This window comes from Dasypus novemcinctus, chromosome 15 (assembly GCF_030445035.2).
Source record: "Dasypus novemcinctus isolate mDasNov1 chromosome 15, mDasNov1.1.hap2, whole genome shotgun sequence".
Classification (NCBI taxonomy): domain Eukaryota; kingdom Metazoa; phylum Chordata; class Mammalia; order Cingulata; family Dasypodidae; genus Dasypus; species Dasypus novemcinctus.
In genome coordinates, this window is record NC_080687.1 from 4,811,388 (window position 1) to 4,831,618 (window position 20,231).

The 20,231-nt window shown below is 51.0% G+C and overlaps 1 protein-coding gene and 1 long non-coding RNA gene across 2 annotated transcripts in view; one reads left to right on the forward strand and one right to left on the reverse strand.

Moving 5' to 3' along the window:
* LOC139436521 (uncharacterized) overlaps positions 1 to 9,531 on the forward strand; it is a 30,520-nt gene extending 20,989 nt beyond the window's left edge. Inside the window, exon 3 of the long non-coding RNA XR_011645778.1 lies at positions 8,403 to 9,531. This is a non-coding gene — a long non-coding RNA (uncharacterized lncRNA). The remainder of the gene's footprint in view (positions 1 to 8,402) is intronic.
* A 5,943-nt stretch (positions 9,532 to 15,474) lies between these two features.
* LOC139436610 (uncharacterized) lies at positions 15,475 to 18,465 on the reverse strand. The gene is made up of 3 exons (XM_071208349.1): positions 17,972 to 18,465; positions 16,283 to 17,850; positions 15,475 to 16,190 (listed from the first exon to the last, which is right to left on the reverse strand). The coding sequence occupies exons 1-3, from the start codon at positions 18,463 to 18,465 to the stop codon at positions 15,475 to 15,477; spliced, it is 2,778 nt and encodes a 925-aa protein (XP_071064450.1).
* Positions 18,466 to 20,231: the final 1,766 nt, after the last annotated feature.

A 20,231-nucleotide genomic window follows, 5' to 3' on the forward strand; every position in this document is an offset into this window, starting at 1 on the left:
AGGAGCACAGGGCCCAGGAGCCTGGTGAGCAGGAGCCTAGAGCCCAGGAGCCCAGAGCCCAGGCGTCCAGAGCCCAGGAGCCTGACTAGCAGGAGCCTGGAACCCAGGAGCCCAGGGAGCAGGAACTCAGGGCCCAGGAGCCCAGGAGCCTGGTGAGCAGGAGCCCAGTAGCCTGAAGAGCACAGAGCCTGGAGCCCAGGAGCCCAGCGAGCAGGAGCCCAGACCCCAGGAGCCTGGCAAGCAGGAGCACGGAGCCCAGGACCCCAGGGAGCAGGAGCCCAGAGCCTGGGAGCCCAGCGAGCAGGAGCACGGAGCCCAGGAGCCGGGCTGGGGGGGTGCCCAGGGCCGCTTATTTACCGGAGCCCGGCGTGCTCTCAGGTAGCAGGGGAGGGGCCTTCTGCTGAGTGGGCTCGTGCATCCTGAGGAAGGTATAAGAGTGGCAGTGCCTCTTTAATTTGAGCCTATAATTAGCACTATACCCATTAAATATATGTCCCAGAGACCTAAGTCTTCGGTCTGTTCATGTGTCTCAGCAGAGTTGGAGCCAACACCTACTCTCAGTTCCAGCAAAATGGTTCCATAAGATCTAAGCCCCTTCTCAATCTGCAGCAGAGTGGGCATTACCTTCCCAAAAACCTCAAGGTTGAAGAATGAATAAACGTACGGGGGGGTGGGGGGGGTACTGCAAGGATGGACCAAAGTAGACATTGTTATTATTGCAGTAATGAAAGAACTTGTCACATTGATACAAAGATAGTGGTTACCAGACGTTCTGGGGGGAGGGGGAGAATAGGTGGAACATAGGGCATTCTTAGGGCATTGGAAATGTTTTGCATGATACTCAATGATTGATACAGGCCGTTATATGTTTCATTAAAATCTATAAAATTGTATGGTGCAGAGTATAAACCGTAATATAAACTATAGACCTTGGTTAGTAGCAATGCTTTAATATTAGTTCATCAACTGTAACAAGTGTACCAGACTCATGCAAGTTGTTATTAATAGGGAAAATGTGAGAGGGGAAAGGGTGTGGTATATGGGAATTCCCTTTACTTTCAATGTAACTTTTCTACAATCTAAAACTTCTTTAAAAATAAAATTAAAATACATTATTTCCTCCCATCATTCCCACCCCCCAAAAAACAACAACAACAACAGTATTATTGACTTGGGATTAAGACTTTCCTGGGCATGCACGGCAGATCATCAGAAGTTAGTTAGTGGGAGTGTGATGTGGCTCAAGCAGTTGGGTGCACACCTACCACCTGGGAGGTCCCGGATTCAGTTTCTGGTGCCTCCTAAAAAGAAGACCAGCAGACAGCAAATGCAAACAATGAAGGCAGGGCGAGGGAGAAATAAATAAATTAAATTAAACTTAAAAAATGAAAGAGGGAGTGAAAGATATTGGCTTGAGTATAGTTGTAAAAATGTATCATGTGATTTGTTTAGAGAAATAGCAAAGTTAAGATGACAACAATTGATACATTTGCAAAATAGACAAGAGGTCTGGATCACCCTGAGGTGAGAGAACAGGTCAGGTAGAAGTTAGGAATAAGATATTTTGACAGCTGGAAGATCATGTTGACTGAAGCTTATGGTTTTTGATATGGGATAGTTGTTGGCCATAAAAAATGCGTAGGATATGGGTGGTGGGAAGTTCAATTCAGGAAGTTCAGTTTCTTGGAACTGAAGAAATCAAGAAACTATGAGGTTAAGGTGTTAGATGAGTCAGCCACATGGACACGGAAGCCTAATAAGCCAATTGCAAGACTTAGAAGGAGAGGAAATTAGAGAATGAATGTGGTAGTGGTTATTAGAAGATGATAGAGCTGGATGACAACATCCTCAAAATAGGGGAAGTTTTTGTGCAGTGGTAAAGGAGTAATGATTTGGAATAGACAATGTGGGGCTAATTATATATCAATCCCACTTCTAAATCCTGTGATAACTTAGCTGTTGGGAAAATGAGCCGCCTCCAATTGAGAGGATTTTGAAGGAAGCAACGTTCCCATAGAGAAATCTGGAGTTTAATTAAAGCATAGAAGTGGAGTGAATGCCCTTTGATGAGGTTTCCAGAAGTCACAGGGAAAAGGTTTGGGAAGGAGTGATTCAGCAGTAAAGCTTAAAGGAGTATGGAGGTGAGAGAATGGAGAGGTAAAGTGATGGGTGGCTGCCAACTGCCGAATAAAACTATTTCAAGGCTCTTTGCCTGTTGTCTTCCTCATGCTTCTAAGAAAGATGTAATTTTAGGGCCTCCAAACAAATCCTAGTCTCTATAGGGTCTATAGGGTACAGAATAAGTTCATTTCCAAGATCCCCCCTCCAAGAATTAATATTTGACTTAGGCCAGGAAGTTGAATATAAATGGTAGCAAACCTGTCTCTGACGTTATTGTTAGGATAAAATAAATTCCATTTTTAAAGGAGGTTGACTCAATGGGGCTAGTCTTAAGATTTAGAAATGCCTCTTCCCATCCCACTTCACCTTGCCTGTTTCAGTAAAGCTGAAGTGCTACTGTCGGGGAGCACACCTCCCAAGAGATCAGTAAAATCAACGAGAAATCAAGTATCTACTTGTCAGTAAAGAATGTGATGTTTGATGGGTCTCTTGGGACTGGATCACTTAAAGATTCTACAGCAAAATTAAGTATGGAAGCCAGAAATCTTCTAGGAGATCTTGGGAGAATGACATGTGAAGTATGGAACAAATTCAGAGAACTGCTGCTGGCATGGATCTGAACTCTCAGAGGAAGAAGGGAATGGAATATCCTACAAAGAAAAAAAAAAAAGACAGAAGAAAATATTAGCCCTCTATTGCAAAAAAAGAATACAAAAAAGTGTTGAGAAGGACTTTAAAAATGTTTAAATGAATAGATGGGTGAAATTTGAAGAGGAATATCCTTTCCATATGATTTTTTTTTTATGTCATTCTTTAGTAGCTACTGCCAAGACTGACAAACCTTTTGGTGATACTCATTTCTAAATTATTATCACTGAAGAAAGCAAAGTATTTATACTCATGCAAATTAGGAGAAACTATTTTCAGATCTTTAAATTTCATTGTATTAAATGTTCTAGTCTACTTTGCAATATGTATTCATGGCCCAAGATGGGTTTTTCCAAGTCCCATCATCCTGATTTACTTTTACAACATCCCAAAACCTACTCTGTGCTGTAATGCACACATAATGGTGGCAGGCCCCCTCGGAAGCCGACGTGCCTCAAATCCCTCCTCTTTAATCTCACCCATAGGTGATAAACCATAGTCCTTTTTTGTTAGATGCATTAAAAGAGAAATATGTCTTACTTAAGGTAAAAGACCAACTTAAAGGTAATCCTTTTGTCACAGTAAATGGGCTCATCCTAGGAGCTCTAAAGTATTAAGAAATTTAACACAGTTTAAAAGAGGGTAACACAGTTTGAGTCCAGGCTTAACTAGGCAATTTACAAACTGTGCAGTCAGGGTGCTACAGAGTCTCGCTGGCGGCTCTCTGGAGGCAGACAACAATGAGCTCCCGAGCTCCTTTCAGATATTCTGTCTATTTCCCTGCTATTACTGAAGTGATTCTTGAACCTGCCATAATGGCATACCTATTTTTTGTTCCTATTCATGGGCAGCTCTAAATAAGATAAAATCTCCAACAAAGAGCCCGTTCTTTCATGGCTGAAGTTATAATAACAGCAGCTCAGCTGTGGAAATAAAGGAGGCCCGGGCTCTGCCGTGTGTGCCTCGTGATGCACTAAAGTGAAAAACGGCAGGTGAGGACGTGGCAGTGCACCACGTTAGTCTGCATTTCCCCACATCTAAACCCAATTAGAGTAAATCCAGCATCTCCTCTGTCCCCTGGTGACGGCCTGCTTCATTAATTTAGTCAACAAACCATCAAAGAGGGCCTCCTTGTTCTAAACACTGGGATGCAGCCGTGCCGAGGCGGGCAGCCACCATCGCTGACTCGCTATGTGGGGGGCAGATAACAGGCAGATAAACCAGCTGGAGATGTGAGCTGCGGTGGTAGGCTAGGGGGTGCTGGTGGGGTGGCGCTCCTCCGGATGGGTGCCTTTCTGAGGAGGTCATTGGAAAATAAGGAATAGCAACAGGAACGTGTGAAGGAACATCTAGATCTAAATCCCAGATCCAGCATGAGAGTGAGTTTGGCTTGTCCAAGGAGCAGAAAGGTCAATGACGGAGAGTATTGACCAGTTACTAAACTGGTCAATTACCATACATGCCATGTATCACCAAACATGCCATATATCACCGAATTTCCCAGAACACCATTGACTATGTAACAAGGCATTTGTCAGTTTATTTCAGTAAGCATTATGTGAGCCACGCTAGCTACTGAGGATGTAAAGAAGAGTGAGACCTGGCCTTGGACTTCAGGTGACATGGAAGGCATGAAAACAATTAAGAATGAAATGTGATAAGCACTTTATCAGAGGTGGTAGAAAATGCACAGGAACAACAATTACAAGTAATTCTGCTCATTTGAGTCAATAAAAGAAGCCATTCGATTTAACCTGATAACAAAAAGAAATGTTCTTGCCCCAAATGTGTATTCTGTGTTTTACTGAATGGTACCATTCTGAAAACTGGTATCAGTTTAACTCCCTCTCTCCTTGGCCTCCACATTGACTTCATCACCAAATATTGCCAGTTCTACCTCCAGGTAGTTAGTCACCCTTTCTCCTCTTCATTATGCCTGACCCTCATAATTTTTCGTCTGGATTCATTCTCTTTCTGAAATGCATCTCACACCTCCAAACCCAATTTAAGTTTAAGACGTCCTAAAACACTACCTGTGGTTACCTTAAATCATAAAGCACATAAGAGCTTAGAAGTAGGTCACAAGATTTCTTCTATTCATCTTCCAAGGACTCTCCTGCCACCCCTCTTCTTGGTTCTTGTCGCAGTTTGGTATTATTGTGGAGCTCCCAAAATAGATTGGATTATTTTGTAAATTGATCTGTTCCTCTGGGTACATTAGATTATATTAGATTCAGAGGTTTCACTTTTACTGGATGAAGTTATGATTAAGGCTTTGATTGGGCCACATCAGTAGGAGGTTGAGTCCCCGTCCCCTTGGTGTGTGGGGACACATGAGAAAATGACAAAGCAGAGGAGCTGGTTGGAGTTTTAGTGCTGGAGACCCAGGAAGTAAATACAGAGAAGCTGATACATGGGGAAAGAGAGAAGACTCCCTTAGACATGGCAGAGGCCCTGAGAGGGGAGATGTGCCTTTGCCTGATAGTTTACAGCTGGCCTTATGGAGAGAACAGAACCGCTGAGCCCTGAGAGAAATGAGCCCCAGGAGAGAAATAAGACATACCCCAGCCTACAGCTGATATTGGAAGAAGTTGGGATCACAGAGGCTTAAGAGGAAGAGGGAGGCTGAACCCTGGCAGACATCGACAACCATCTTTCTCCAACACATGGCAATAGATCTTGGTGAGGGAAGTACTTAACCCTTCATAGCCTGGTAACTAAGCTTCTACCCCAAATAAATACCGTTTTATAAAAGCCAGCAGATTTTTCATATTTTGCATCGGCACCTCTTTCACCTACAGTTCTCCATCCCCAAGGAGGAGAGGAAATGAAGGTCAGAGACAAGGTCATTCTTAGGTCAGTAGTTTTCTACTCAGCAGGAAGCCCATAGAGTTCGGAAGCTCAGCCTTGCCCGTCTTCTTGGACCTTCTTTGTCGGGCATCTCTTGGATGTAGGCTCGATAGGGCCTGCACCTTTGGGCAAGCCCAGTCAGGTCTTTCTTTTTCCCTTCCTGACTCCTACACTTGCCTCTGGTTGATAAATGAAACCAAGTTGATAAATTAAACTAGGGCTCATGCTGGATACTTCGCCATGCTTCTTCCATTCTTTGACTTCATTCCACGATCTTGGAAAGTTGTGTGACTGTGATTAGGAGGGTGGGCACGGGGCGAGGGTGTGGGGGGAGGGGGCTCAGGACAGGCCGCCTCATGTAAATCTCGGTCTCAGACCCAACCTTTGTAAAGGCCCTCCTTGACATGTGTATCAGTCAGCCAAAGGGGTGCCGGTGCAAAGTACCAGCAACCTGTTGGCTTTTATAAAGGGTATGTATAAAGCTTACAGTTTTACCTAAAAAGTCCAGCTCAAGCCTGCTTTCTCACCAAAGTCAGCTGCCACGTGTTGAAGCAAGATGGTCGCTGATCTCTGCGAGGTCCAGCCTCCCCCTCTGGGCTTCCTCTCCCAGCTGCAGCTGGCACAGGGCTTGTCTCTCAGGGCTTCTTCTCTCTCCTGGCATTGGGCTCATTTCTTTCCAGGCTTTCTACATCAGTCTCAGTTGTCTGCTTTCTTTCTTTCCAAGGGCATCTGTAAACTATCAAGCTAATTAATGGCTCATATCTCCTGGGGCCTTAGATGTTTGAGCCTTCTCCTTTCTGTCACATGGCAAAGTCTCTCCTCTTCCTGTGTATCTTCTTGAGTGAGTATCCATTTATATCAGCCCACCAGGGGGGCAGGGACTCAACCTGAGTCACACCTTACTGACATGGTGGAATCAAAGCCCTAATCTTAACAGGCAATTTAATCAAAGACATCTCAGCGAATCTAATGCACTCAAAAGATATCACACCCAGAGGAATAAATTAGTTTATAAACAAAATCTTTCTGTTTCTGGGATTCACAAAAGTAAATAAGAATAAACTGTCACACTGTGTCAGATAATTTTTCAGCCGTTACTGAAGTAGTATTTTGGCTCCCATTTTGTGTAGAATTTGTACGGTAACCTCCTGGAGTGGATGGGGGTGGGGGGAGGGAGAAGGGGGCTATGCTTGTGCTGATGATGGATAAAAACAATTTGCAAAATGTTTGTGAAGTCCCTGTGGAAAATATTGTGCCAAGCAGGCAGGGGTTAATCTGTGGCTCTAGATAAAGAGTTCTGTGTTCCAGGAACCACAATAATACATTTCTTATTTTATCAACAAGTTCCCTTCCATTCCTAATTTTTAAAAATTTGTACAGGGCCCTATGCTAGACTATTCGGGGGAAGAATTTTGGTCCAGTCTGCTGAGTTGCTTAGGTCAATTTAATAAGCCTGCAAATAAAGAGATCAAAAGAAGTAATGTTTCGTTGATAAGGACTGTTAACATTTTGGATGAGACCATTCTCTTTGAGCCAGAATACCCCAAGAATTGCAGGACTTTTGTCATTCCTGCTCCCCTCCCCTACCAAAGGTCAGTAGCACCCCACAATCATTGAGACCCCCAAAACTACTTCCTATTTCCAGATACTTTCTCTGGGGTGGTCCTACCCCTACTTGAGAACTCTGGAAGGAAGAGATGCTATTATTAGCCTGGTATAGGCTGCTACACCACATTTAGTCCAGGCTACGTTTAGTCTAGATATGGACTTCAGGATCAGAAGTCAAACAACTGATCAAGTAGAAAAACAAGGCCAGGAATGCAGGGGAAAGCAGAGTCAAATGAACCAATTTAAGGAAGCTCTAAAGGCAATGAAGAGAGGTAGAGAAGCTTTAAAGGCCAACAGAGTAGATGACCTGAGCCAGGTATGAATAAGAGAAGTGAAGGATCTCCTTCTCCCGGCTTTCCCTGTCCACCGGCCCACATTCCCAGGTTAAGCCTGCTGGCCTTAGTGCCTGCTCCCTCCTGCACCTCCTCACACACAGGGGCTGCACAGGCCCTTCGCAAATTGTCTTCCTCGCCAACCTGCCTTTCAGTCCCCCTCCTATTGTATCTGAAGGAAATGGGTGAGGATAAAGCTGTGGTTCTAGATCTGTGGCTCATTGCTAAAGCAGTGATTCCTAACACTATGTAGAAATTATAGAAAAGGGGGAATAAAGAAGTCATTCGGGTCACTGAGAATTTAGAATTTCAAGACTTCTTCCATATCTCCTCTAGGCCATCAAGCCACCCACAACTTCCTTTCCCTCCCCCTCACTGTCCAAAACCATCCTTCAAGGTTCAACTCTGGGGCCACTTCCCACAAAATCCCTTTCCAAACTCCTATCTATGGTTCTTTTTCTTTTTTCTTTTTTTGAGGTACTGGGGCCAGAGATTGAACCTGGGACCTCATATATGGAAAGCTAGCACTCAACTACAAGCCACATCGGCTCCCCTATTGGTTTTTTGTTTTTGTTTTTGTTTTCCCTATTGGTTTTCTCATTTGTTTTGCTTGTTGTTTGTTTTTGTTTTTTCAGGAGGCACCGGAAACCGAACCCAGGACCTTCCATGTTGGAGGCAGTCGCTCCTTGGCTTGAGCCACATTCATTCCCGTGTGGTTCTTTTTTTTTCTTATTATGGACATCAAAACATTCTGATTTCTTTTATAGTTTTCACGTGTAGATCTTATTTCCCCTGATGGATTTCACACTCCCCAAAAGTAAGAACTGATTTTTCTTTTTTTAGGTACTGGGGGCCAAAGATTGAACCCAGGACCTTGTGTGTAGGAAGCTGGAGAAGCTCCTGTGATGATTATCCTTTTCCACACAATTTGTCCTGCTGGGATATTGGCCCTTTTTCTTCATTCTCCAACCTCACCTGAAAGAAAGCTGTGATGTGTAACAAACTTATTAAAGGTTTGCATGTAATCGAGGATGTAATAATATAGGAAAAAAACTCTCAAAACTGGATACTCTGGAGGATTGTTCCCTTAAATCAAGGGGACAGCTGCACCCACTCTCCTGGGGGTTCTCTCACAGCTCAGAATAGGCTCTAGCCTTGTCTGTTTCCCTTGCTCAAAGCCCCCCTCAGTCCTCTCTACCTCCAAACTCCTCTTCTCCAAGGTAAAGCCCAAGCTCCACCCCCAATCTCCCACCCACTTACTCTGCCTCGTGGAAGACAGCAACCACTGCTAGTGTGTCAGAGCAATTCAGCTTCCTTTGTTTTCTCCTCTTTACCCTTCTGGGTACTTTCTATATAAATTAACCATCCACCCCAGAAATGAATTTGGGCCACTGTCCAAGGTGGCAGAAGCAGGTGCAGTCAACTTTGTCTTGTAATTTTTTCTTGCAGTTATTCTTATGATCTTTCTTTGATGTAATTTTGAGAATGTTAGGCTGCTTCTTATTTGCAGCAAATTTAGACCTTGCTGTTGACTGTGGGACACTATCTGCTCAAGTCTGTGTTTCATCTTCAGATATGGCTGTAACAATGTCCATCCTTGGTTATGGCAAAATAAATTTTACCCATCACCCGAAAACTGGTGGCATACTTGTGAAGGTTTCCAGCATACCAACTGAGGACATCTGAAGTAGCAGATAATTGCAAGTGTGCGGCAAATACAATAAAAAAGGTATCAGTCCTGGGGAGTGGATATGGCTCAAGCAGTTGAGTGCCTGCTTCCCATATGGGAGGTCCCATGTTAGGTTCCCGGTGCCTCCTAAAAACAAACAAATGAACAACAAATAAAACCAATGAAAAAACGGACTCAGGGAACCAACGTGGCTTACAGCCTTTGATTCTCATCCCCTTTCCCAGCTTCCCAGGCTCCCTTTGAATCACAGGGGGCTGAAAGCCTGCGAACGAAAGCTCCGAATCCCCTTGCCAGGTTGTTTACCATTTGGTCCTGCCCATGGGGGCGCTGGAGGGGAGACTGGAGGAAGGGCAGAAGCGGGGGTGGGGCATTGGTTTCCTGCTTTGGAGCAGCACCTCTGTGCAGTCGCAGCAGTGGCAGCCAGTAGATTTCAGCTCCTTTTAAGCCCTGGCTCCCCCACTTCACATCCCTGCTCAGCAGCAGCTGCACAGCGCTGGTAAGCTCTGGCTTCAGGGCAGTGGGCACCGTGGTCCCCGTGCCCTGCAGGGCCGTGGGCATGCACCCCGATGGCTCCCTGGCGTGGTGACAAAGATGACTGGAGCCCCAGCCCCACGGGGTGGTGGGCACTGGTGCTGGTCCCTGCGGTCCTTCCACCCCTGGGCCACCACATCTTCCTCCCTTTGGCTCCGTTACCCCACCAGCATTTGTGTGAGCAATTCCTGGCACCGAGGTCCTTGTGCTTCAAAAAGCCTGGGCTGGGGAAACGGACTTTGGCCCAGTGGTTAGGGCGTCCGTCTACCATATGGGAGGTCCGCGGTTCAAACCCCGGGCCTCCTTGACCCGTGTGGAGCTGGCCATGCGCAGTGCTGATGCGCGCAAGGAGTGCGCCCGTGAGGAGAGCCGCCCAGCGTGAAAAGAAAGTGAAGCCTGCCGAGGAATGGCGCCGCCCACACTTCCCGTGCCGCTGACGACAACAGAAGCGGACAAAGAAACAAGACACAGCAAATAGACACCAAGAACAGACAACCAGGGGAGGGGGGGAAATTAAATAAATAAATAAATCTTAAAAAAAAAAAAAAAAAAAAAAAAAAGCCTGGGCTGGTTTCTGTATCTTGACTGGATCACAACCAATAGAGAAGCCACAAATAATGGCTCAAGGTCAGGCAGCAGTGGGAGAGCAACTGCAGTGTGGACAAACTAAGGAAATGCACATCTCCCAGAAGTACAAGAATAGATGGGGGGAGGAGAAGGGATGGGGCTTGGGTTCCCCAGCGTGGGAAACAGGAGCCATTTTGTTTGGACATTAGTAAAAGTACGAATCAGAAGTTTAGACACTTGGATTACTTGCATTTAATATAACGGAAAATAACCCTTGCCTTTGAGCATGGTGGAGCTATCAAAGCACACCCCAGTGAGAGCACCCAAAGGCTGCTTGGCTGAGCCTGCTGTGGCCAGGGCGCCAGCCACCAGCACTTGTGTTTCCCAGAGGCAGCCAGAGGAGCGGGAATGCTGTAAGGTGCAAAAGGAGGAGGACGTCAGGTATGTCCTGATCGGAGGCTGTGGGCATGGGGGCTGGGGGCGGGCAGCTAGAAGCAGCACATCTTATGTGATCCGATAGAGGTTAGTCCTCAGTTGGAAGTGAGAGCAAAAATTAGGGAAGCTGTCGGTTATGGACCAAGGACTCGTCCTGGCTATTTTGGATGACTGTTACGGGGATTGTGGTTTGGCTTCCTGGACTGTTTGCGGTAGGTAGTGGGGCGGGGTTTCCTGGCCCTCCGAGTCTGTAATTCATTATCTCGTATATAAAAGAGCCAGGCCATGGAAGTTGCAATGTCTGTCAACACTACACAGTGATGACTGCATGGTGAGACAGCAATTCTGGGACTGCAGTACAATTATGCTGACTTGTGCGGGTCATTTGAGCTTACCACCGTAGTTGCTCCAAATACTTGTTTCCAAATACTCCACCAAAAACAAAAAGGTTGAGAGACATAGTTTTACACACACAATGGGTATTTAATAAACATTTGTTCAATGAACTCTCAACTTCGCATTGTCTAAGAAGTTTTGAGAAAGAAATCATGGTGTAGCATTACTCTAATTTTTCTGTTACTTAAAGAATGCCTCAATTTTTTCCTCTGTACTATTGACACTATAAGAAGTTATGTCACTATGAAAAAAAGAAGAAACAAAATGTTATTAATTATAGCATTTCTGTGGCATCAGAAAGAGTAGTTATAAATGCCCACCTTAAAAGTGGAATCAGTGAATTCACAGCTATTACTATACACTTATTGTTTATTTATGTTTATGTATGCGTGATATACTTCAATAAATTTTTTAAAAATGGAAAAAAAGTGGAATTAGTGGTCAAAAGGAACATTTAACATAAAATAGTATAGGTTTTTATTTTTACTGAATGAGCTAAATTGGGAGCATTATAAAACCAATAGAAATTATTTAAAGAAAATTGAGAGTTTAAAACAGAAACAAAAGCACTAACAAACTGCCAATTGTAGTTTTTATAGTCTATGCATCAATGGTTACAATATCACAGACGACTTCTATGAAAATGGAAGAAAAATGTGAAAACTTTTTATATAAGCTACTTAGGTGTTTGGCTATATAATCCTTCATATTTCAAAAATGTGGTTTTGTTTGTGGGCCCTCTAATAGCAATGATAAATAACTCATGCTGCCTTTTTATTACTGGTATTACTCAAGTATCTCAGCAACTAGCTTAGTTATGAAAAGTTCCTTGGAACTTCCCCAGCCAAGTGCCTTACATTGCAGGCTGTCAGCCTTCCTTGCCTGTGGAAGGCTGCACTCCCACCTCACGTTCTCTGAAGAGTGCTAGGAAACTCCCCTGCAAAATTCATCTTCCCACCTTTCGAGATCCCACCTCTCCTCCTGCTCTTTTGCTTTAAGTCTCATCATTAAAACTTCATTTCATTTCTAACAAGTGCTTTGTTTCAAGATACAAATACCCTCTAGAACTATACTAACTGGAATGAATCATCGGTTGCTTAGCTCAGTTTCATCAGTGGCAGCAAACTACCGGACTGTTTGGAAATTGGAATTTTTAACAGAGAAAGAAATGGGATAAGAGTAACTTTGAAGTGGGGTGCTATTCAGAAGCCCTGAAAAAGGGAAATGACTCCTTTTCTAATTCACCTAAGAAATCATTTACTGAACCCCTAGGTCAAAGGGTCCAGCATCTTTCTTGGTCCTGAGGATACAAGTTGGGTCCTGTCTTTAAGGAGCTTTCAGTCTTGTACAGGAGAGAGACAGATGATCAAGACTCATTCAGGGTATTGAGGGCCAGGTAACTACACAGAGCTGTGGAATTTGTGTAACATTTTGTGTAATCTTAGTGTCTTTTACAAAAAATAAAAAAATATATTAAAAAAAAAGAGCTATGGAAGCACTCAAGAGGCTAAATCAGATTGGAGTGTAGAGGTCAAGGAGGGCTTCCTGGAACCTGGAAGAAATGACATGAGAAGAGCTTTGAAAAATAAGCTAGATGAATGGAAGGGCCTCACAAGAGAGGAAGTTCCCAAAGCAGGCTGTCTTCAGAAATGTCAAGTGGATGAGTACAGCCAAGGAAGGGACATGAAGGGAGATGAGGTTAGAAGGGCGGTGATAAGGATAGCTACTTTTAATTTTTTCAGGAGGTACCAGAGAATGAACCCAGGACCTGGTGCAAGGGAAGCAGGTGCTCAACCACTTGAGCTACATCCGCTCCCCAGAATAGCTACTTTCAGACTCAAGTTGCTTACTAGGTACCAGGCACGGCTGTCAGTATTTTACATCTTGCCTCATTTGATCCTTGCCACAATCTTATGATGCGTGCTGTTTGCTACCCGAGATGTAGGAGGTGAAGTAGCATGCAGATGTTCCCACGGCTAGTAAGTGGGGCATGAGACCGAGCATTTAGCTCTGTGCTGTCTGATGGTGATGGGCTTTGTGGGCCAGGTGGAGCACTTGGACATTTGTCCTGAATGGCAGTCTGAGCTGAGGGTTAAGCAGAGTTTTAGGAGCAGCCCCTGGGGCAGTGTGGGCATTGGGGAGGAGAGGGAGCTTGGGCAGTAGAGGCGGGAAGCAAAGGCCGTGAATCCAAGGACAGTGTCAAGAGAGTGAAAACAACCTAGAGAACAGGGGAGGAAAGAGTTACAAATGTTAAATCTGATGGGGGCTTTATAGCCAAGAATGCATAAAGAACTCTTAAAGACAACAGCAAAGATAATCCAATTTTAAAAATGGGCAAAGGACTTGAATAAACATTTCTCTGAAGAAGCCATAAGAATGGCCAGTAAGTACATGAAAAGATGCCCAACATTATTAATCCTTAGGGAAGTACAAATCAAAATCACGAAATACGACTTCATACCCACTATTTCGGTTATTATTAAAAAACAGAAATAACAGATATTGGTGAGGATGCAGAGAAACTCTTGAAAATGTTGGTGGGAATGTTAAATGTTGCAGCTTTTGTGGAAAGGAGTTCGATGTTTCCTCAAAAAGTTACACGTAGAATTACCATGTGATCTGGCAATCCCACTTCTAGGTATATACACAAAAGAATTGAAAACAGGGACTCCAACAAATACTTGAAACCAACGTTCATGGCAGGATTTTCACAAGAGCAAGAAGTGGAAGCAACCCAAGTGTGCCTCAAGATGAGCGGATAAACAAAATGAGATGTATGCATGCACTGGAATCTTATTCAGTCATGAGGAGGAATGTTGTTCCGATGCATACTACAATTTGGGTGAACCTTGAAGACATCATGTTCAGTGAAATAAGCCAGACACAGAATATTGAATATTTAGAATAAGCAAATTCATAGAGACAGAAAGTAGATCAGCGGTTACCAAAGGCTGGTGGGAGAGAAAATGGGACTTTTTTGCTTAATGGATACAGAGGACAGAGTTAGAGTTTCTCTTTGGGGTGATGGGAAAGCTTTGGTAATGGATAACAGTAATGGTAGCACAGCATTACAAATGCGATTAATACCACTGACTGGTATACTTTAAAATGGTTAAACGGGAAATTTGGTGTTTTATAAAATAGTAGCCATGATAAAAATTTTTGTTGCTGCTGTTGTTCTAAAAGCAATGGACCATGCGGCTGACGACAACAGAAGCGGACAAAGAAACAAGACGCAGCAAAAAGACACAGAAAACAGACAACCGGGGGAGGGGAGGGGAATTAAATAAATAAAAATAAATCTTTAAAAAAATAATAATAAAATAAAAGCAATGAAGGCCTAAACAAGACCATGGAAGCCCCATTGGAGGGAAGAAAAGAGCCTAAATATATAAATATTTAGCAAGTAAAATCAGATTCTTTTTTTTTTTAAGATTTATTTTATTTATTTCTCTCCCCTTTCCCCCACCCCCGGTTGTCTGTTCTCTGTGTCTATTTGCTGCATCTTCTTTGTCCGCTTCTGTTGTCAGCCGCAGGGGAATCTGTGTATCTTTTTGTTGCATCCTCTTGTTGTGTCAGCTCTCCGTGTGTGTGGCACCACTCCTGGGCAGGCTGCGCTTTCTTTCATGCTGGGCGGCTCTCCTTACGGGGTGCACTCCTTGCTCGTGGGGCTCCCCTACGCAGGGGACACCCCTGCGTGGCACAGCACTCCTTGCGCCCATCAGCACTGCGCATGGCCAGCTCCACACGGGTCAAGGAGGCCCGGGGTTTGAACCCGGGACCTCCCATGTGGTAGGCGGACGCCCTGACCACTGGGCCAAGTCCGCTTCCCAAAATCAGGTTCTTAAAAGATAGAGATGCAAGAGGTGGAGTCTGGAATGGCTGAGCTCGGTTTCTGGCTTATGCCCTCAGCTCGGGACCCAGAGGCCCTGCGGTGCTGTCAGTTCCGCACAGCTCCGGTGAGGAAGCACCACACAGTGGGCGGCTGAAAACAAGAGCCGTTTATCGCATCAATCGCAGTCACTAGAGGTCTGGAATGGAGGAATGGCGAGGCAAGCTGCCTCTGCCAGCTGGAGCGGGGAAGGCCCCGCCTGCCTCGCGCCTTGTGGGGCACCTCCTCCGCGTTGCCGCCTCTTCTCCCCGGGACGCCAGTCACGCGCCCACTCACCGCACTAACCTCCCTCCAGCTTGCCCGTTCCTTCCGCACGACCCTCTCTCCAACAGGGCGCCCTCTAAGGAGCTGCGACCAGGGCTTCCACGCACCGTTCCCCCCCTTAACGCTGGGCTCGGCGACTTTCAGGCAGAAACGCCGCACGACAGCAGCGTCTGCGGCCCAGAGCCCGGCAGGGACGCGGGAGCTGGACAGCGAGGTCGAGGGGCCTGGGACGCGGGCGTGGAAGGAAGGCGCCGCCCGCGCGGGGACAGCCCGGGGCACACCACAGGCCCCGCGGGCGCAGCCACGTCGCGCACGGGCCAGGCCCGGAGCGGGATCCGCCGAGAGCCGGAAGTGCGGGCCAGGCGGCCGCGGTCAGGGCGGGAGTGGACAGGGGCGTCCAGCGCCACCGTCGGGTCAGGTGAGGCCAGGACAGAAAACGGCCTTGAATTTGGCCTTGTGCAGGTAAAGGGTGACGTCGTGGAGAAGAGACCAGGGCCCGGCGTGAGGGGCGAGGAGGCCGAGGATGGGGCCGTGCGGGGGCGCTGCTGAGGGCCGGGCGTGAGGGGCGGGGAGGCCGAGGATGGGGCCGTGCGGGGGCGCTGCTGAGGGCCGGGCGTGAGGGGCGGGGAGGCCGAGGATGGGGCCGTGCGGGGGCGCTGCTGAGGGCCGGGCGTGAGGGGCGGGGAGGCCGGGGCGAGCGGGGGCGCTGCTGAGGGCCGGGCGTGAGGGCGTGAGGAGGCCGGGGCGAGCGGGGGCGCTGCTGAGGGCCGGGCGTGAGGGCGAGGAGGCCGGGGCGAGCGGGGGCGCTGCTGAGGGCCGGGCGTGAGGGGCGAGGAGGCCGGGGCGAGCGGGGGCGCTGCTGAGGGCCGGGCGTGAGGGCGTGAGGAGGCGGGGGCGTGCGCGGGAGAGCTGCTGAAGGCCGGGCGTGAGGGGCGAGGAGGCCGGGGCGTGCGCGGGGGCGCTGCTGAGGGCCGGGCGTGAGGGGCGAGGAGGCCGGGGCGTGCGCGGGGGCGCTGCTGAGGGCCGGGCGTGAGGGGCGGGGAGGCCGGGGCGTGCGCGGGGGCGCTGCTGAGGGCCGGGCGTGAGGGGCGGGGAGGCCGGGGCGTGCGCGGGGGCGCTGCTGAGGGCCGGGCGTGAGGGGCGAGGAGGCCGAGGATGGGGCCGTGCGGGGGCGCTGCTGAGGGCCGGGCGTGAGGGGCGAGGAGGCGGGGGCGTGCGCGGGGGCGCTGCTGAGGGCCGGGCGTGAGGGCGTGAGGAGGCCGGGGTGTGCGCGGGGGCGCTGCTGAGGGCCGGGCGTGAGGGCGTGAGGAGGCCGGGGCGAGCGGGGGCGCTGCTGAGGGCCGGGCGTGAGGGGCGAGGAGGCCGGGGCGAGCGGGGGCGCTGCTGAGGGCCGGGCGTGAGGGGCGAGGAGGCCGGGGCGTGCGCGGGGGCGCTGCTGAGGGCCGGGCGTGAGGGCGTGAGGAGGCGGGGGCGTGCGCGGGGGCGCTGCTGAGGGCCGGGCGTGAGGGGCGGGGAGGCCGGGGCTAGCGGGGGCGCTGCTGAGGGCCGGGCGTGAGGGGCGGGGAGGCCGGGGCGAGCGGGGGCGCTGCTGAGGGCCGGGCGTGAGGGCGAGGAGGCCGGGGCGAGCGGGGGCGCTGCTGAGGGCCGGGCGTGAGGGGCGGGGAGGCCGGGGCGAGCGGGGGCGCTGCTGAGGGCCGGGCGTGAGGGCGTGAGGAGGCCGGGGCGAGCGGGGGCGCTGCTGAGGGCCGGGCGTGAGGGCGAGGAGGCCGGGGCGAGCGGGGGCGCTGCTGAGGGCCGGGCGTGAGGGGCGAGGAGGCCGGGGCGAGCGGGGGCGCTGCTGAGGGCCGGGCGTGAGGGCGTGAGGAGGCGGGGGCGTGCGCGGGAGAGCTGCTGAAGGCCGGGCGTGAGGGGCGAGGAGGCCGGGGCGTGCGCGGGGGCGCTGCTGAGGGCCGGGCGTGAGGGGCGAGGAGGCCGGGGCGTGCGCGGGGGCGCTGCTGAGGGCCGGGCGTGAGGGGCGGGGAGGCCGGGGCGTGCGCGGGGGCGCTGCTGAGGGCCGGGCGTGAGGGGCGGGGAGGCCGGGGCGTGCGCGGGGGCGCTGCTGAGGGCCGGGCGTGAGGGGCGGGGAGGCCGGGGCGTGCGCGGGGGCGCTGCTGAGGGCCGGGCGTGAGGGGCGAGGAGGCGGGGGCGAGCGGGGGCGCTGCTGAGGGCCGGGCGTGAGGGGCGGGGAGGCCGGGGCGAGCGGGGGCGCTGCTGAGGGCCGGGCGTGAGGGGCGGGGAGGCCGAGGATGGGGCCGTGCGGGGGCGCTGCTGAGGGCCGGGCGTGAGGGGCGAGGAGGCGGGGGCGTGCGCGGGGGCGCTGCTGAGGGCCGGGCGTGAGGGGCGAGGAGGCCGGGGCGAGCGGGGGCGCTGCTGAGGGCCGGGCGTGAGGGGCGAGGAGGCCGGGGCGAGCGGGGGCGCTGCTGAGGGCCGGGCGTGAGGGGCGAGGAGGCCGAGGATGGGGCCGTGCGGGGGCGCTGCTGAGGGCGGGCGTGAGGAGGAGAGTCAGGGTCCAGAAGTCTCGGGGAGCAGAATGGAGAGGGGCAGCGGCTGCGCAGAGGGTCCTTCTGAACGCACGCCCACCCCCGGGGACACCCTGACCCGGCGCTTGCTTGGCGGTTCCAGGCCAGGCGGTGAGAAGCCGACGCCCCGTTTCTAGGGCCGCCCGAGACAGAAGCTGCGGGGCCGCCGCTGGAGGAGGAAGAAGCGCCTGGACGGACGGCCGTGTCCGCCCGGAGGGACGAGGATCGCCTCCGGCTCCCGCGGCACCAGGCCCGAGGCTTGGAGGGGCCGGGGAAGGTGTGAGGGCCTGGCTGGCTGCACCTTGCCCAGGAGGCCTCCTGCGCAGCGCTGGCCTCGGAGACCCCCAGGCCGGGGCTGCCCGGCCTCCCCAGGCGGCTGTGGACCACCCGAGGGCTGCGCCAGGGAGCGGCTGACCCCGCCAGGGGCCCGGCGGCAAGCACTAGCGGCCGAGCAGCCAGGCCCGACTTCCTGCTCCGTGCGGGCGCCGGGGCTGGCCAGCGGCCTCCCCCAGGAGTCCCGAGAGGGGTGGGGAGAGGGGTGGGCTTGGGCAGGGGGAGCCCTGAACTGGGCATGGCCAACGGACAGGAGCCGAGAGGCTCAGCTTCACATTAGAAGCAACTGGAAAAATCACCCCCCTGATTGGAAATCATCCATACTTTCGGCTGTGAACGGGCGTGTCCAAAGAAAGCACGTGCAGCCTTGAAAGAAAGTGGATTTTATCCTTCCACAGAGCTCGTTGGTGGCATTCCTTTCGTACTCCCCATGACCGTTGCTAAAAGTTGCACAGCGACTGGGGCGAGGTTTGGGGTCCTGCCAGGAAAGAGCCCCCTCCGCGACCTCCCCGCTGGGGACCCGAGCCAGCGCCCGTCCGGCCCCCGCCCTCCCCACTTCTCGGAGCTGCTCGGGACGATGACTCGGCACAGTGGGCTCCCAGGAGCCCCAGGGGTGGAGAGAGCCCACTCGAGTTCCCGGCGCGCGTGGCTCCCGTCCCGGGCAGCGCTGGCTGGGATCGGAGGGCCCAGCCGACCCCGAGGCTCTGCGGGCGGGTGAGGGACAGGTTCCCTTCCTCCCAGCAGCCCTCATCCCCCTTCCCTGCTCCACTTAAAACAGAGGAGCGATGCATCCCGGGGCTGGGAAGTCCCTCTGGCCTGGTCGTGGTGTTGCCCTCGGGAGGGACTAACACTGCCGCCCCCCAGGTCCCTCCCTGTGCTGCCCACGCTTGGGCCGGACCCCTCCCCAGGCCCTTCGGCCCTGCTCACGGGCACATCAGCGTCAGAATCGCCCAGTGGCCAGGTTGACTCCCTCTCAAAACTGTCATCCCTTCAGGCAGGACCGGAGTGCTGCCATCTTATCTGTCCCCATTGCTGATTCCAGACTATTCCGTGCTCAGGCAAAAGCCCCCTCCTCATGGATAATCCAACACAGCGCTCATTTCTGCTGTCCCAGAAACAGCCTCAGAATCCTTCTCAACCTGCAGCTCTGGGCAGCCGCTAATAAATCAGAGCTGGCCTGGAGTTTAGAAATTATCTGCTATCCTTACTCTATCTCTGGTTTTTGACTTCCAGGCTCTCCCCAATGCCATGAAATAAGCACTGGCTGAAGATTGTTCTTCCAGAAGTCATAGGATGGGGCCAGGCGCACACAGACTTCATTTGACCTTATCAAATAGTGGTTTTTGTGTTTAGTGGTTTTTCTTTTCCTTTTAAATTATTAGATTTTAAAAAGAAATATATTAGGTCTCACACAAATACTTAGATTTCTGTCTTTTTGAAAATCAGATTTGGCAACACTGGACTTTTCCTTCCCGGTGGAGAAATTGGCTGCATCAGAGACCAGGCTCTCCCCTGAAGACGTGGGGCGCTTACTCCTTTAAGAGACAGCTGTGGCCCTTGGCCTTCACTCCATCTGTTCTCGCGGAACTTGGGGGGCAGACTAGACCCCTTTGTGGTGGGAAGGCAGCTGCAGGGGAGAGGGAGGAGGGGAATGGTATTCGCTGTGTAAGCCTCTTCCCCTGTGCTCAGCACCATCAAAGTAGGGCACCCATTTTTCAGCTGGAAATGAAGAGTCCAGAAGGCCAAGGCCCCCTGCGGAGCCTGGCAAGATGGCACTTGCCACCGAGCAATTAAGAACACAGCTTGGGTAAGAAAAGGCAAGCAATCCCCTAAGTGTCTTATTGTGGTCTGCAGGCTTACAAGAAACAGATGCGAAGTGGTTGTTCTTAGAATAAACTGGCCTAATCGTCAGGAAAAGTTGAAGGAAGCTTCTAGATAGTTCTCTCTGGGCACTAATTTCCTAAAGCAGCTCAGCACAGATACAATGAAGGCGAAGAAAGCTTCAG

Coding starts and splice junctions, on each gene's coding strand:
- LOC139436610 (XM_071208349.1), bottom strand. CDS start 18,465: ATGCCCAGTTCAGGGCTCCCCCTGCCCAAGCCCACCCCTCTCCCCACC. Junction 17,851..17,971: donor AACCGCCAAGCAAGCGCCGG/GTCAGGGTGTCC, acceptor GCCCGCCCTCAG/CAGCGCCCCCGCACGGCCCC. Junction 16,191..16,282: donor TCAGCAGCGCCCCCGCGCAC/GCCCCGGCCTCC, acceptor GGCCCTCAGCAG/CGCCCCCGCTCGCCCCGGCC.